The sequence below is a fragment of the Portunus trituberculatus genome, chromosome 10 (assembly GCF_017591435.1).
Source record: "Portunus trituberculatus isolate SZX2019 chromosome 10, ASM1759143v1, whole genome shotgun sequence".
In the NCBI taxonomy this organism is placed as follows: domain Eukaryota; kingdom Metazoa; phylum Arthropoda; class Malacostraca; order Decapoda; family Portunidae; genus Portunus; species Portunus trituberculatus.
In genome coordinates this window covers 994,166-1,011,643 of record NC_059264.1, presented here as the reverse complement: position 1 = coordinate 1,011,643, position 17,478 = coordinate 994,166, and the positions used below count along the sequence as shown (strand labels likewise).

Genomic DNA, 17,478 nt, shown 5'->3' with positions numbered 1-17,478 from the left:
ACACACACACACACACACACACACACACAAATGCACACGAAAATCAATCATAATCTCTCTCTCTCTCTTTCTTTCTCTCCTATTTCATTCTATATTTCTCTGTTTCTTCATTTCTTATCTTGTTTTTCTGTGTCTGTTTTTAGTTATTTATTCTTATTTCTATTTCTGTGTCAACGTTCATCTCTCTCTCTCTCTCTCTCTCTCTCTCTCTCTCTCTCTCTTAATTTTCCTACTGATTGTGACCCTTTGACTCTTTCATGCTAAAAATAAATAAAAAAATTCAGCAAACTCAAAACATTTACAAACAGACGTTTCGTAATCATAACAATTGTACTTTGCTGTCATTTTTTTTACCTATTTTTTCTTCAATATCTTTAAATGCTGAGAGAGAGAGAGAGAGAGAGAGAGAGAGAGAGAGAGAGAGAGAGAGAGAGAGAGAGAGAGAGAGAGAGAGAGAGAGAATAACTAAACTTTCTATATACCAGACCCCAAACACACACACACACACACACTTTTCTCCTACCAACTTTCTCTTCAATAAAACACAAACACCATATCACAAAGAACTATATAATTGACTAACATTTTATCCTTCCTTCCTTCCTTCCTTCTAACTCTAAGGATATCAACCAAGACAGTCCTTTTCACTAGTGTAGGATCTGTTACAAGTGCCCTAAAATGAAATAATGTCGTCTATATATTCCTGTTTATTTTTCTTTTTGCTTTTTCTTCTTTTTCTATTTTTATCTTATTTGTTGATCTTCACTTTTCCAGTTATTCTACTTTTATCATTCTATTTATTTCCTTTCCTTCTCCTTTTCTATCACATTTTTTTTCTACTAGCTTATTTAATTCTTGACTTTTCTTCTACTATTCATTTTCCTTCATTATTTCTACTCCCACTTTTGCAATTCTATCTTATCCATTTCCTAACTTTCCTATTCCAAATATCACAATACTTATCAAATCCTTCACTTTCTTCTTAGTCAAAATACTGCTATTCAATTTTCTTTCACTTTTTCTTATTTTTCCTACTTTTACTCTATTATTTGTTTACCTCCTTTGCTTTTTTACTAATCCTACCTTTACTCTTCTATTTACTTCTTGTCCTTCTGTTTTGTTTATCATTTGCATTTCAATCCCATTAATTTCTTTATCTTTTAATTTCTACTATCCTTTTCCTTCATTATTCTAGTCCCTGCTTTTACAATTTTATCCTATCCATTTCCTTCACTTTCTACTCCAAATATCACAATCCTTCTCCAATCCTTCACTTTACCTACTCCTTTTACAATGCTATCTATCTCCTACTCTCTTTGGGAAATTGAGAACTCCATGGTAAGGATGTCACCCAGCCCTGCAGTCAATGTGTCCCCAGGTGTCACAGGGCCCACTCCTGCCGGCGTCCCTGTCAGCACCAGGTCGCCAGGGTGCAGGGTGAAGTACTTGGAGATGTAGGAGACCAGGGTGGCGATAGGGAACACCATGTCAGAAGTGGTCCCATCCTGCCGAGACTCTCCATTCACCTAGGGATTGAGGTTGGTAAGGTGAGGTTTGGTTAGGTTAGGTTAGGTTAGGTGAGGTTAGGTTTGGTTAGGTTAGGTGGGGTTAGGTTAGACTATATTAAATTATGTTATATTAGGCTAGGTAAACTTAGGTTAGGTTATATTAAATTATGTTATATTAGGTTAATTTTGGGTAAAGTTAAGTTAGGTTAGATAACATTAAATTAAGTTACGTTAGATGAAAGTTAGGTAAGGATACGTTAAGTTAAGTTAGGTTAAGTGGTGTGGTGGTGGTGTCTCCTGTTCTTCTTTTCTTCTTGTCTTTCTCTCTCTGTCACTCTTCTTTTCATTTTCAGTCTCTTTTTTTCCCATCGCAGTAGGGTCAATTACCTTTGTTTCCATTTCCTTTTTGTCCCCTCATTCCTCCTCTTCTTCATTTTCCACCTCTCTCTCCCATCACATTAAGGATAGACGTGTTAACTCCCCTCTCTCTCCTCTGTGTGTGTGTGTGTGTGTGTGTGTGTGTGTGTGTGTGTGTGTGTGTGTGTGTGTGTGTGTGTGTGTGTGTGTGTGTGTGTGTGTGTGTGTGTAATTCACTGTTTGATCTGCTGCAGTCTCTGACGAGACAGCCAGATGTTACCCTACGGAACGAGCTCAGAGCTCATTATTTCCGATCTTCGGATAGGCCTGAGACCAGGCACACACCACACACTGGGACAACAAGGTCACAACTCCTCGATTTACATCCCGTACCTACTCACTGCTAGGTGAACACCACTACACGTGAAAGGAGACACACCCAAATATCTCCACCCGGCGGAATCGAACCCCGGTCATCTGGCTTGTGAAGCCAGCGCTCTAACCACTGAGCTACCGGGGCATGTGTGTGTAAGTGTGTGTGTGTGTGTGTGTGTGTGTGTGTGTGTGTGTGTGTGTGTGTTCTTCAGGGAGGATGCAAGTTTCAGTGTGAAGGAAAGGAAAGTTAGCAATGAAAAAGAATAAATTTTTTTGCAATTTCTTCTCAGTTCAAAGATTGGATGTGGCTGTAGAACAAATAAGGATTGTGTGAGAGTTGACTAGTGGTAAGAAAATGGTGTACCCAGGCCAAGTAAGGATTCTGTGAGTGATTGGTGATAAATCCTTGTGTGAGAGTGACTGTGATAAGGGAAAGCTGTAGAACAAATAAGGATGTCTGAATGCCTCAGAGTGAAAGGTGATGAGGAACAGAAAAGAGCAGCCAAGACAAGTAAGGATGTGTGAGAGCGACTGGTGATGAAGGAAAGCTGTAGAACAAGTAAAGGTGTCGAAGAGTGATTGGTGATGAGGGAGAAAAATATATACCCAAATAATGATGTCTGAGAGTGACTGGTGATGAGAAAAAGGTGTAGCCAAGACAAGCAATGATATCTGAGTGATTGGTGATGAAGGAAAGACACACCAAAGCAAATGATGAATGGAATGGTGATGAAGTGAAGGTGTAGAACAAGTTAAGGTATCTGAGAGTTATTGGTGATGAGAAAAGACCAGTAAAGAATATCCAAGTGACTGGTGAAGAGGGAACAGTGCACCAAGAGACAGCCACAGAGTTAACACAATCAGCAGTAACACAGTGAGCAGGCTGGGATGAAACAAATGTTCTATGCCTCTTAAACTCTCTAACACTCAAACGTTCTCCACATTAATGAACACTTGGTCCTTGTAGCAATCCTGTGAACCTCCTCCATGACTATTACTTTCTATACACTAACTAAATGTGGTGAAAAAACTCATTGCTATATTTTTTTTTTCCTTTTTTTATATAGGAAGGGCAGCAGGCAAGGCAGGAAGTAAACAAACACATGAAAAATCACAAAAACTCTAAACAAAATGCACAAAATCACAAGAAAAAACAAGAAAGAGAAAATGAAACAAAACAAAATCACATCAAATCAACAAAAAAAAAAACACCAAAATAACACCATAAACACCACAAGAGAAACAAACACGGCACTCGCATCCCTTCCTTACTTTAATGCCTTTTAAAATAATGTTTTTCTTTCATTCTGTTCTATTATTCTTTACTCTTTATTCTTTTTCCTTCCGTTCGTGTAACCCAAGTTTTTGAACACAGATTGAATCCACTCACTCAAAAACATCCAAAACACCAAACACACCCAAAAAAACACCCAAACAACACCAAACACACCTCAAAACACATAATATGACCCATAAAACACCCAAACAACACCTGAAACACCACACAACACCAAACACACCCAAAAAAAACAAAAAAATGCAAACACATCTCAAAACACCCAAAAAACACCCATAAAACACACACACACAAAAAAACACCCTTAAAATAACAAAGAAAACACCAAAAACACCCCAATAAAAACAGAATCACCACTCACTTACTTTGCACCAAATCCGGACATTGCTCGGGTCCTTCAGCTCCTCTTTGGTGATGAACCTGGAGACTGGAAGGGCTGTGTCGAAGCACTTAGCCAGGGTCCATGGAGTGCCCTTCTTCTTGGCCTCCTCCTGGAAGTCCCTGGCTGTCATGTCGAGCGTCAGGGCATAACCAGCAACCCTTCCCAGCACCTCACTCTCTGGCACGTCCCGGCAGGTTTCTCCAATCACCACACCTAGTTCTATCTCGTGGTGGAAGTCCTGACAGCCTCTTGGAATCTGTGGAGTGTTACTGGGTGTTAGTTAGGGTGTATTGGAGAGGGTGTGGTTGTTGGTTGGGGTGTTGGTGGAGGTGTAGAGGTGTTAGGGTATTATTTGGTATGTGTTTGAGTGTTTGCTGGGTGTGTGTGTGTGGGATGTTGTGTTGTGTTTTGGGGTGTTAAGGTGTTGAGGTGTTGGTGGGTTGGTGAGTGTGTGTGAGTTTAGAAATGCAAGTAAAGTGAAGAGAGTGTGTCTTAAATCTCTCTCTCTCTCTCTCTCTCTCTCTCTCTCTCTCTCTCTCTCACTCTACTTTCAAATTCTTTCCTCTTGGTCTTTACATTAACTACAAAAAATACAATGAGACAACGAATTTTCAAATATTTAAAAAAGAACTGACTGCAAACTCTCACTCTCTCTCTCTCTCTCTCTCTCTCTCTCTCACCAGGATGGGCCCAGTTCCCTCCTCCAGGTAACTTGACGGGGGCTTCATAAACAGCATTGGTTTGGTAGGAACAGCATTGCCCAGCTCCTTACAGTGGTCTCTGGAACAACACACACCAACACAATACAGTCATCAGTTCTCTGCCTTCTGTTGCATTGTGAGTAGAGAGAGACTAATGTAATGGTGAGTGAGTGATGGTGAGTGTGCATTAGTGAGTGTAGCTTTCTCTTGCAATAAATAAATATGTCTGAAAACTAAACAAATGTGATTTAGTGAAAGTTAACATTCTTGATAACATAACACTAACATGATACCTATTCATTCAGACACTTATACACCTGCGTTCACCTGTAATTACTGTTTACTATCATAATGTGGGTATATTAGTGACAAAAACACCTAAAATCAAGTAAGTGCTGTTTGTTTTAAGTCTCGACAATTGAAAAACACATAAAATAGAAATTCACACACCCATAACACATTCTCTCATCATGTCACCAACCCACAGCCAAAATATAAAGAAATAAATTAAAATAAACTAACTCTGGTCAATCTGCAGTTTCACCGAACCGTGGAATCTCTGATGTGACTCATGTTCTTCTGGTGAGGAATGAAGTGAATTAATTGATGGTATGTGTCATTTCCACAAGTGAATATTTTTTAAGTTATGACTGCTTTTCCAACTCCAACTCCTGTACCTCTCACTCCCCTCTTTTATACTGTTGCGTTTGGTTGGTAATGCTTCGGAGAGAATCCAAATCACTTCCAGCCTCTTTTCCAATGCATGTTCCTCAATTCAACACTCCCCCACACAAACTCCCTGATTTCCCACAGGTCCCACAAGATCGCTGGGATGAGAGGAAGGCTTAAGTAGGAGTTGTTGAAAGTCAAATTGGAAAAATATTAGTTTGTGACAGAAATATGTACGTTCCTTAATTCAATACTCCCCCATACAAACTCCCTGATTTCCCACGAGATCGCTGGGATGAGAGGAAGGCTTAAGTAGGAGTTGTAGAAAGTCAAACTGGAAAAATATTCGTTTGCGACAGAAATTACGGCATTACTGCAGTTTGAACCAATACACCACACATAACTACACATTCTCTGTCTAGATCCCACTTCTACCAGCATTTCTAACCCCATTTTACCCTATCAGAAAATGGGGTTGGGTAAGGTTAGGTTAGGTTAAAACCCCGCTTTCCCAGGAGGTCCCCAAGCTTGTTAGACAGGGAAAAAAGGAATATAAGAGACGGTATATTGGTGGAAACTGCAAATTTACCGAAATGAGATACCCCCAGTCAAATCACTACATTTCCCACCAGAATAACATGAGTCACATCAACACCAGGGTTTCTACACCACTGACATGAACAAGGCTAACAATATACACACACACACACACACACACACACTTTTCACCTGTAATTCCTGCCCACAGCCACAATGTTCCTTCCCCAGTGCACGAAGCGACTAAAATTCTGAGCGCCGGTCATCGCTTGGGCTGCCATGGCGGGGCGGAGATACAGGGAAATAGTTTGCTTATTGCAGTTGATGTAGATTTGTGGTGTTGTGTTACAGTGGTGGCTTCAAGGCTTCTGTTCGTTTGTTTTGCTTGTTTTTGTTAATGTTCTTTTTTCAGTTTCTTTAGTTTGCTGATTCGCTTTCTTTCTTTCTTTCTTTCTTTTTTTTTTTTTCTCTCTCTTTCTTGTTTGTTGTTTTGATGTGGTTGAATTCGGTACTGTAGTGTCTCGCCACTGTTTGTCTTTATACTCCTTATCTTTCTTATCTTTTACGTCTGATTTTTTTTCTTGTCTTTTTATGTAAGTTCTATATCTATATCTATCTGTCTTTCAGCTTTGTGGATTATGTAACATGTTCAGCGCTTAACTTTCTCGGCCACAAACTTGATTGATGGATTAAAAGATAGCTTGCTTTATTGGTGTATATAACAGTACAACATTGAAAGGATTGGGGAGTCTGCCAATCTCACTTTAAACTCAGCCAGGACAAAATATGTATAACATTTATTTATCTTATCTTCTCGTTCCCTAAGTACTCCTTTTTTTCTTTTTTTCTTTTTTCTACCGCCGATTATGTCAGCTGCATTCTAACTCTTTTTACGTAATTCATGCAGGTGCGTTATAGTGAGGAGGTGAAAGGGAGGGTGAGGAGGAGAGGGGCAGGTGGAGGATCACAAGAACATAAGAAATAATTAAGGAAAGCTGCAAGAATGAAGCAGTCCAGAGAGGCCTACAAAGTGGAGTGGCTGTTTGGACTACAATTAACAGACTTATCTCTTACTCTGCGTCGTTCATAGATTTATAAATGACACAATCAATACATATGCATCACAAGCTCGATCCCTCACCAGGTACAGGGAAAGTACGGGATTTCTGCATCGTAATTAACTTCGGAAGTTAAGTGAACCCGCCCCGGCCTACTCACTCGACTGGATCCCCGCCAGTATCCGTCACAAACTGTTACGCAAGCTAAAATAAATAGTAAAAGTAGTAAAAGTAGTAGTAGCAGCAGTAGTAGTAGTAGAAGGGAGGGGAGGGAACTAGGCTTGCCACGTACGGATGGAGACGCCTACCTATTGTACGTATATAGTCTATCTCTATTAACTTCTCGATCCCTACTCGTCCCCATCTCGACTACCTCCAGTATATACCTAAACACACTCAAAACAACCTGTAACACAGCTAGGCACACTTAAAACACCATGTAACGCAGCTAAACACCCTCAAAACACCCTGTAACACACCTAGGCACACTCAAAACACCCTGTAACACTGCTACACACACCCAAAACACTCTGCAACACTGCTAAACACACTAAAAAAAACTCTGTAACACAGCTAAACACCCAAAACACTCTACAACACTGCTAAACACACTCAAAACACCGTTTAACACAGCTAAACACACCCAAAACACTCTGCAACACTACTAAACACACTAAAAACACCATGTAACACTGCTAAACATACCCAAAACATCCTGCAACACTGCTCAACGCACTCGAAACATCTAAAATGCACACAAAGAACAGTTATAGCACATAATATTACAAAGAATGGCAGGTTGGATGAGAAATTTCATTAAATATCAATGACTCGGCCCTCAACAAACCATAACACTTATCATACACCCACAAGACACTAAAGGTACGTAAAATGCATCTGGAAAAGCAACTAATGCACGCTAAAACACCTAAAATGCACACAAAAACGCTCGGTATCAATATAAACTCCAACACTCTCAACATACCCAGTAACACTGCTAAACACACTTAAAACAGCCAAGATGCACGCAAAAATATACTTAGTTCACTCAATATGTACTCAAAACACACTCAAACCATCTTAAAAATCTATTAAACAAATCTAGCACACCCAAATTCGTCTCAAAATCACTTACAACACCAAACATTACAGAGAACGGAAGGATAGCAGGGGACACTTGACTAAATATTGTAGCTATTACCCGCCGCCTTCTCTTCTTTCATTTTTATTTTATTTATTCCTCTTCCTGCTCCATTTCTCTTTTTTACACTTTCTACCACCACTGTCTACACACCTGAGCCTAGAGACACATGGGAATGCGTGGATAACTCTCAATTCAATCAAATATCGACGAAGAGGCGCCGGAGCAAAGCCAGTCTCCCGCCCAGGACGGCGATGACTCACCACCACTTCAGCTGTGACGTCACAAGGGGGCCCGGTGGCTCGCCTATAGTTACGTAACGTATATAAATTCAAAATTGACCCCTCGAAAATTAGCAGCTATGCCCGAATGCCTTATATATTATGATTTGGTAAGTACTTTAACTATCATCCACAATATCAAAATATCTCCAGCCTGAGTAGTACTTAAAAAATACGCAAAAATATATATGAAAAAGTATTGGAACATTCCGCACCGTTAAACCATCAAAAAATTCCACCTATGTTGACTCCAAATGAATTTCAAAAATATTAGAAAATCTGAACTTGCTTTTCGGGCAACCAAAACTTACCTAGAGCAAGAAGTGAACAAATTATCAATAAAAGAGTAAAAAAATAGTGATGAAACCCAAGCACATTGATAACTATTGAAATATTCCCCAATTTTGATTTCACGAATATATGGAAACATTCAAAACAATCGAACCCATTATCCAAAACAATCTGGAACTACATACAAAGTGAACTGGACGAAATATTATAATATTAAAATTTTATAAAATGAACAATTGACAGGATAACAAACCATTTCAAACTCCACAAACTGGACTCAATCGGTGAGAAACACAAATAAAAAAGCATAATCGATCTTTTGAATCTATTAAGACTTGACTAAAGCTCGAAATAAAAATTCATCTTACCGTAATACGTAAAAATGAGCCGGAGATGTCCCTAAAATTGACTTTAAAAACAACAGCGGACAACACGTATTTACCGATCAGAAGCGCGGAAAACACTTGAAAAGACACTACACGTTCCTAGAAACCAAGAAAACCTACTATCATACTATAGGGATCGAGTATTGTAGCAAAGAAAATATGAAGAATATTGAAACCAACAAGGTGGCGGACCCTGGCGGCGACCGCTGAAGCTGAGTGGACAAGACGCCGCCAGCGCAGCCAGCCGCTATCTTGCCTCACTCATTATTATTTCATCACATCAAAATAAAGTCATGACCGATTTATCTGACCAGCTGACATGAACGTTAGACAGGTGGCTCCATTCTGAGACACGTTTGGCTTAGAATGAGTGAAAAATAAGCAAATAATTGATGATAATAGGGACGTCTAGGTAGAGCTGACCGCTTGTTTACACTGTCGATCTGTTTAAATGTCGAACTGTTTTCGGATTCAGCTGTAAAGAAAATCTACAAATAAATGAATGACCTAAAATAAACCCAAATAACGAGCAAAAAGGTTTAAATAAACGACCGCAAGGGAGGAGGAGGGAGGGTGTTATGGCGGGGCCACTGGGGCACTGAGCCTGGACTCTGACCGTGTTGGGTTGGCACCACTAGCTTCACTCACCTCTTTCCCGCCTCCCTGGTGAAGCTGGGCCACGAAAAAGCTGCTGCCGGAAATATGGCACTGAGAACTGCTTTATATGTTTATGTGTATGTATGTATGTATTCGTGATGTAACACTAGCCGCTTAATCCGAGCACCACAAGTCCACAACCACCCACACCACTGCTCTCGCTATATCTGATTCACCCACCCACCCACCCACACCCAGCGTAATACACAGGGTCAGGGAATGCCAGGAAAGTTTTCATATTAACAGTACTTTTGGCGGGAAGTAATAAAAAAGTGTCAGGTACCTTAAATACTTCAGAATTACCTTTGGGATCCTTCAATTACCTCAGATTTAACAAAAATAATCACATTACCTCAGAATTACCTTAAAAGTTGTGAGATAACACTAATATGAAAAATCTTGAAGGTCACTGACACCGTAGCTAAGATGGCTCTCTCCACCATAAACACAACACCACTGGCTCAACCCCCTCCCACTACCAAGCTCTTCATCTCACACACCTGCCATTCACCTGGGACTGTACCCTTAGTGGTGGCCTACACATTACCTCCAAGGGCCAGGTACCACACTGACTCTCCCTGCAGCCTTTCACACAGCAACAGTCCCTTAACTTAGATGTCGCTATCGCCTGCTCTCCACCCACGGAAGTCACTGGACTCACTGCCGGGAACATCACAACACTAGAGTAGCCCAGTGACCAGTGCCTAGTGCCTACCCTCCTGGCACCCTCAGGCGGCCACGGCACCCCTCACGCCAGCCTGCCGCCCCACCGCCTCACAGCACCACCCCGGGATTCACTGGCAGCGTCTTGTACCGGACCTGTACCGTGGTGTCTGTCTGTGTGTGTGTGTTTCTAAGTGAGCTGTGAGTGTCCAGGCCTCTCGTCGCATGTAAGTAGTGTGGGGCACCGTGACAGTACATAGATGACATGGCACTCTCCTAATACAGACATCCCTCCAGCTGTCCTAGTTTCCCGGTTCCTCCTTCACAGCTCCTTCGCTCACCTGACGAGACGTTGGGTAGGAAAATATGACAATCAAAATTAACCTAACCGTAACTTTAACCTAAATAAACAATAACTTCGACCTAAACTAAATCTAACTCTGACCTAAACTAACAAATTTTAACCTTAACTAACACTAACTTGAACCTAAACTAACTGTAGCTCTTATTTTAACCTAAACTAACTCTAACAAACAAAATCTAACTCTAACTAACCTAACAATTGAGGCGGCACGCACCGTTGACGTGTCCTCCTCGGAACCCTTCTGACCAATAGAGTGGTGAGGTTAGGTTAGGTTAGGGTTAGGTTAGATTACATTTAAGTTATGGTTAGGTTAGTTTTGGTTAGCATATTTTCCTTCCCACGTCCCATCAGCCGAATGAAAGAGCTGTGAAGGGAGAGCTGGGAAGTGAGGACAGCTGGAGGGATGTCTGTATTAGGAGAGTGGCGAGAATTGATGTTTATTTGCCGTGTGTGTGTGTGTGTGTGTGTGTGTGTGTTTGTTTTACATGTTTCCTGTGTCCTGTGTTTGTTGAGACTGTTTTTCCATCACTTTCTCCTCAGTGCATTTTGGTGTTTGTGGAGGACCAGCTCTGACTTACTTTCTCACCTGGTTGGCTGTCCCTTACTGCCATGGTTAGGCTGACAGGAAGGTAACTTGTTGATGAAAGAGGTAGCACAATTTCACCTCCATGCTGGCTGTCACTGGCTAGACCTCCCCTTGGTGAGTGTTGTGATCCTCTACTCTTGTGTCGCTAATCAACAACAACGCAACACTGAATTTCATGGGTTTATTGGCTTGATTTTGCCAATTTTATCTTTTTTTTTATTTTTGTGATGGAGAACTACCAAGGGCAAAAAAAAGTGATTATTAAAAAAAAAGGCTCGCTGGAATTGTTGTCTCCATAAAAGATTCATAAGTTTGTCAAAATTGAGGGATGTTTGCTTGTCTTGTTAGGTTAGGTCAGGTCAGGTCAACTTAGCTTAGATTTTTTTTCCCCCTTTTTTTTTTTTTCACCTTTTTTTTCCTGTGTGTGTGTGTGTGTGTGTGTGTGTGTGTGTGTGTGTGTGTGTGTGTGTGTGTGTGTGTGTGTGTGAAGTTAGATTAGAGTTAAGTTAGGTTGGGACGGGTAAGGTTAGGTTAAGGTTAAGTTAGTTAGGTTAGGTTAGACACATACAGGTCCTGGCAGTGTATATTTTTTTCTTTATGTAAGAGTGAAAAACCAGTCAAGGGCAACAAAAACAATTAAAAATAGCCTTAAAAGTTGCCATTCTCGGCAGGGGTGAGTGAGAGGTGTGCAGCAGGAAGCCAACCACCACCACCACCACCACAACCACCATGCCACAGCGCAGGAAGGACTGTGGCTTCCATCACAGCCCCTCACAGCCCAGTCACGGCCACAGGAGGGACGCCACACCCCCCCCGCCGGGATCCTTCCCAGACCACAAGGTATGGCACAGGGGTCTTCTTCTTCTTCTTATTATTTTTTTCTTTTCTTCTTTTTTTCTTCTTCTTCTTCTTCTTCTTCTTCTTCTTCTTCTTCTTCTTCTTCTTCTTCTTCTTCTTCTTCTTCTCCTCCTCCTCCTCCTCCTCCTCCTCCTCCTCCTCCTCCTCCTCCTCTTCCTCCTCCTCCTCCTTCTTCTTCTTATTTTTTTCTTTCTTTTCTTTTCTTTTCTTTTCTTTTCTTTTCTTCTTCTTTTTCTTCTTCTTCTTCTTCTTCTTCTTCTTCTTCTTCTTCTATTGAAACATTGAGAGTAGATAAATCATGGAAGTTTTAAATCATTGAGAGAAAATAACTTAAATTTATGAGGAAATTGATACAAAATACCACAAATTAAAGAAATAATAGTATAATTGAAGAAAAGCTCCTTAGATTGAAAGTAAATCAAGATGAAACACTGTCAACACCACTGCAAGGAAACTAAACCACAACACCAAAACCACAACACAAAAGCAACACCAAAAAGCAACAAAAATACCTCACAACACCACCACCACCACCACCACCACCACAACCACCACCACCATCATTTCTTATTAGCAACACCACCACTACCATTCCATACTATCACCACCACCACTATTCCATACTAACACCACCACCACCACCACCACATCACCATTCCATACTAACACCACTACCACCACTATTCTTTCCTAACACCATCACCACCACCAATCCTCACCACCACCACCATTCCTTCCTAACACCACCACCACCACCCACAGATCACTAATGAAGTAACCAAGAACACCAGCGACGATGAAAGCAACAGCACCGACACCCCCACTGACACCACCCCCACCAAGACCCCTACTAGCTCAAGGGACCTCCTGGACGGCACTACGCAGCGACACCCTCTAGGCACCCCCCCGGAGACCAGTACCACCAGCAAACACCAGCCAAGAACGTCCCCTCACACCTCAGGGCAGACACAATGCAGACTTCGCCCAAACACAAGTCCAGGGAAGGAGAGCAGAGTGGCACCAGAGGAAGGGTTAGAGAAGGCCAAACACCACCAGGGGCCCACACCAGCCTTGCTCATCCTTGTCGTCTTCCTCATTCTCCTTGGCATTTACTCCCTGCAGCAAGCGATAAGCAAAGCAGAGGAGGAGAAGCTGAAAAAACCACCCAAACCAATAGCAGACATTTACGCAGATTTGAAACGCGAGCTGCAGAGTTTGAGCAGGGAGTTTAGCCAGCCTAGAGAGGTGTGGCTGGGGCTTCTGGGCCAGCTAGAGGCAGTAATGGTAGAGGAACCTTTGCAACCAGCTGTGATACTGTTTGTTGTGCCTGATGACTCCCAGGGTGTGGCTACTTGTTTGTCTCATCGCCTGGCTAGAGCTGTGCAGTATGCGTTTGAAGGTCAGTGTTGAGGGGTGTGGTAGGGATGGGTGAGTGAGGCTGGGGTGATGGGTGACAGGGAAGGGTGTGGTAAGGAGACAGTGGGTGAGGTTGTGTTGAGGAGGGTGACAGTGTGTGTGTGTGTGTGTGTGTGTGTGTGTGAAAGGAAGTGAAGAAATTGTTAGAAGTGGTGGTATGATAATGTGATATTTCTCTCTCTCTCTCTCTCTCTCTCTCTCTCTCTCTCTCTCTCTCTCTCTCTCTCTCTCTCTCTCTCTCTCTCTCTCTCTCTCTCTCTCTCTCTCTCTCTCTCTCTCTCTCATTAATTCACTTCCTCTTTTTCTCTCTGATTCCTTCCTTCCTTCCTTCCTTTCCTCCCTCTATCTCTCCCCTGATTCCTTTGCTCTCTCCCTATCATTCCATCCCTCCCTGACACACTCCACTCCCTCATTTCCTCACACACTCCCTCACTCCCTCCCTCACTCCCTTCTCCACAGACTCCCAGTTCGTGATGTATGACACACGCACCAGTGAATATCTTGACTCCAGCGCCCTCCTGAAGGTGGAGCTGGACGAGACCCTCAGGATGCTGGAGAGAAGTCACGGTGCAGTGATCCACAACTTAGAGAGCATCCCAGGCCCTGCTGCCATGATCCTTCACGCCTACTGTGATAATGAGAACGCCCCTTATAAACAGGTGGGTGGATTGGCTGGGGATGGGGTGAGGTGGGAGGGGGTGGGATGCGCGTGTGTGTGTGTGTGTGTCTGTCCTCCATTCCAGTCACTAAAACAAGAATCTTTACCCTATTCCAAACCCCACATCAAAGCACAAACAAACAGGAACACACTCACTCACACCCCAGATATCTCCCATTTTCAACCCATCTTACCCTAAACAAACCCCACCATACTTCAAAACACTCACCGTAAACTCTCTCGGACCGGCTCTGGGACTGGCAAACAAGTACTTTTAAATAATAGCCACTTTTATAACCTCAGATGAAAAAAATAAGCGATCCTACAACGTTCTCTCCCCAGGCTATCCTACAAGAACATTCTTTCCCTGGTAGAGTGTAGTAAATGCAACAGAATGAATGGAAACCTAAGAACAGCGAAGGAATGAATGGTAGACACTTGACTTAGAAATGGTGAAAGAGAAATTTTGCTGAGGTAACCTGGAAGAGCCGAGCAGCAGAGATAGAAGCTTGAGGTTATGAAAGAATATATGTTGGAGTTACACTAATGATTTGTAGAGATATAGAAAGTACATTTAGATTTATCAGACAGAGAGAGAAAGAGAGAAATCCTACAACATTCTTTCCAGGCTATCCTGATCCTGCTTGTGGAGGTCCCAGGCACATACAAAGACCTTGGCTACTCCAGAAGGCTTGACACACTGGTTGACGCTCACCTGGGGCGGCTGTGGGGGGCGGAGCTGGCAGAGAAGGATGTGTCAGCGCTCATATCTCGCACTTGCAATACGCCTGTTCTTATTCGTCCAGAGAAACCAGAGAAGGTGTCTGAGATGTGTCCTTTGTAGTGGTGGTGGTAGTGTGTGTGTGTGTGTGTGTGTGTGTGTGTGTGTGTGTGTGTGTGTGTGTGTGTGTGTGTGAGGGAATACAAGTGTTAGAGAAAGATAAAAGGTTGTATGGATAATCAAGTGACATTATTCCTAGGTTAAAATTCATTAGTCTGTCCAAAAATGTAAGTAAAAAATAATCAACAGAAAAATGAGAATAGAAAAGAAGAATTAAGGAAGGAAGGAAGGAAGGAAAGGAGATAGAAATGATGAATGGGAAGGAAGGAAGGAAGAAATATTTGAGTTGAAAGAAAGGAAGCAAGTAAAAAGGAAAAAAAGAGAGAGAGAGAGAGAGAGAGAGAGAGAGAGAGAGAGAATTTTAAAACACTACTTCTTACTATTTTTATACAAACGAATATTATTATTGGCACGTTTATATAAATTTCTTACTCATTATTAATATTATGTCAGAATTGTTGCTCAAAATGATATTATGTATAGTATCTGTATGTATGTATGTACTGGCTAGTCAGAGTGTGTGTGTGTGTGTGTGTGTGTGTGTGTGTGTGTGTGTGTGTGTGTGTGTGTGTGTGTGTGTGTATTTAATTCTATTTAATCCTAATTTACTTACTTTTCCTTCTCTTAGACTTATTATAAACAAAAAAATAATTAAAACACCCAAATAACCTCTCATATATTTATTAGAGAGAGAGAGATAGAGAGAGAGGGAGAGAGTTTTAATTAAGACGAAGGTTTATGTAGGTTTAGTATAGGTGTGTTGGTGGTATGTGGGATCCAACACTGTGCTATATAGGTTGAAATCCTCTTTAGTGAGTTCAGAATGCCCTTGTTTTGTCATTCTCAGTAATTACACCGTCACTTTCGATTGTGGGACTGTTCTTTGTGAGTTTATTTATTGTTGCTATTTATTCATTTTTTGTTTCATTCCTACATTTTGAGTGAGTATATCTTTACCTGTCTCACCCTTATCAGAAACGCCTTCCCCTCTCACTCTGACAATTTTCCGAGGCCACAGAGACAACTAGCTGAGTTTTTAAGACAGTTTCTCCTTTTAATAAACTAGAAATCTTGCCAATCTATCACCAGAACCATAAAAACACCCTCAAAAACACGAGTATCTTCAACTTGAGCGTGTGGAAAGCAATGATGGTGAGAGAGCAAAGTGTTTCAGAGTACAGGCCTTTCTGTGGTGCTTGGCTGGACTGGAGACATGAACCCATAATGTGCATGTCTCAGAAGGCAGGAACATGAAATAAAACAATGATAATGACTGATGTTTTTGTTTTTCTCTCTTTTTTTATTATTTTTTTTGTAAGAAGGATAAGTTGGCTAATGGTAGACTGTGAACTCCCTGCCTGCTTCTGTATTTCTAGCTGTCTTCAACTTGACTTCATTTAAGAGGGAGGCTTCAAGACATTTATCTCCTCTTTGGGATAACTCAGATTTGCAAGGGGACTGGCAACTAAGTGGGCCTTTTTATTTATAGTTTTATGTTGCCCTAAGCCACCTCTCCCCTCCTACATTAACCCTTTCAGTTCAATGCTGCAGCTTCACATTCATTCTGGTTACTATTTGGCGATTCTATACAGCTTCAGAAACTTACGTGGGGGATTAAAATAGTGAAGACTGACCATTAGTCCTTTGGCCTCCATAGACAGGTCATAATGCAAATAAAATCATCTAATCATACCCAAAAAACGTTAAAAATGTGCCTCAGAATTGAAAGGATTAAAAAGAGTAAAAAAAAATATATAATAATGATAAAAAAAATGCCCACTTAGAATGTCAGTCTGTGTGTTAGTTTGTTGATTGATGATGCAGTGTTGCGAGAATGAATGTTGTAGTGGTCTTTTTTTTTTTTCAATTTATACCATGTGGGGTTTTCACGAGAATTTATGGGCTAAAGGGTATCTCTTATCTCAAAGCCCACCCGCTAGGAAACCGATGCCCCGAGTGAGGAAGCCTAACCTACACTCGGGCCGTGGACAGGATGCGAACCCGTGCGCTTGGAGACTCCCCAAAGCACGCATGGTTCCACTGCACCACGGGAATTTATGGGCTAATGGATCCGATGATTGTGGTTTCTTTGCTATTACTTGTGCCATTAGTTTTGCTTTGGTTCATCTCCACCATTTTTACAGCATCATTAAGGCCACTGTCAACACCACTGGTCGATTTCCATGGTGTGTTCACTGAGATCTGAGCTGTGGTAATATTTAATGTGGTTCCTCTTTCAGTACTCAACGGAATTAATAGTTCTTGTGTTACTGGGAGTTATTTTGTTTGATCTGATGGTAATGATAATGAGAAGAAAATACTCGATACTCAGCAGAATTAATAAATGTGCTCCTTATTGTATTGGTAATAGTAGTAATAATAAGATAATGGCAATATTAATAATAGTAATAATAATGATAATACTAATAATAACAATAATAATAATAAAAAC

At 41.4% G+C, this 17,478-nt stretch overlaps 2 protein-coding genes across 6 annotated transcripts; one reads left to right on the top strand and one right to left on the bottom strand.

Moving 5' to 3' along the window:
* Positions 1-517: 517 nt before the first annotated feature.
* On the bottom strand, positions 518-9,779 carry LOC123501880 (acylpyruvase FAHD1, mitochondrial-like). 2 transcript variants are annotated; one of them, XM_045250926.1, is made up of 4 exons: positions 9,632-9,779; positions 4,600-4,699; positions 3,903-4,175; positions 518-1,526 (listed from the first exon to the last, which is right to left on the bottom strand). In XM_045250926.1, exons 2-4 carry the CDS (start codon positions 4,654-4,656, stop codon positions 1,308-1,310), a joined length of 549 nt encoding a protein of 182 aa, XP_045106861.1. In that variant the 5' UTR covers positions 4,657-4,699; positions 9,632-9,779; the 3' UTR covers positions 518-1,307. The 2 variants fall into 2 exon arrangements, with proteins under 2 accessions (XP_045106861.1, XP_045106860.1); XM_045250925.1 differs by lacking the exon at positions 9,632-9,779 and adding an exon at positions 6,019-6,346.
* A 326-nt stretch (positions 9,780-10,105) lies between these two features.
* On the top strand, positions 10,106-16,303 carry LOC123501879 (torsin-1A-interacting protein 2-like). 4 transcript variants are annotated; one of them, XM_045250921.1, is made up of 5 exons: positions 10,106-10,530; positions 11,925-12,093; positions 12,874-13,510; positions 13,987-14,186; positions 14,814-16,303. In XM_045250921.1, exons 2-5 carry the CDS (start codon positions 11,983-11,985, stop codon positions 15,027-15,029), a joined length of 1,164 nt encoding a protein of 387 aa, XP_045106856.1. In that variant the 5' UTR covers positions 10,106-10,530; positions 11,925-11,982; the 3' UTR covers positions 15,030-16,303. The 4 variants fall into 4 exon arrangements, with proteins under 4 accessions (XP_045106856.1, XP_045106859.1, XP_045106858.1 ...); XM_045250924.1 differs by having other exon boundaries at positions 10,177-10,200; XM_045250923.1 differs by having other exon boundaries at positions 10,238-10,504.
* The last annotated feature ends 1,175 nt before the right edge of the window (positions 16,304-17,478 follow it).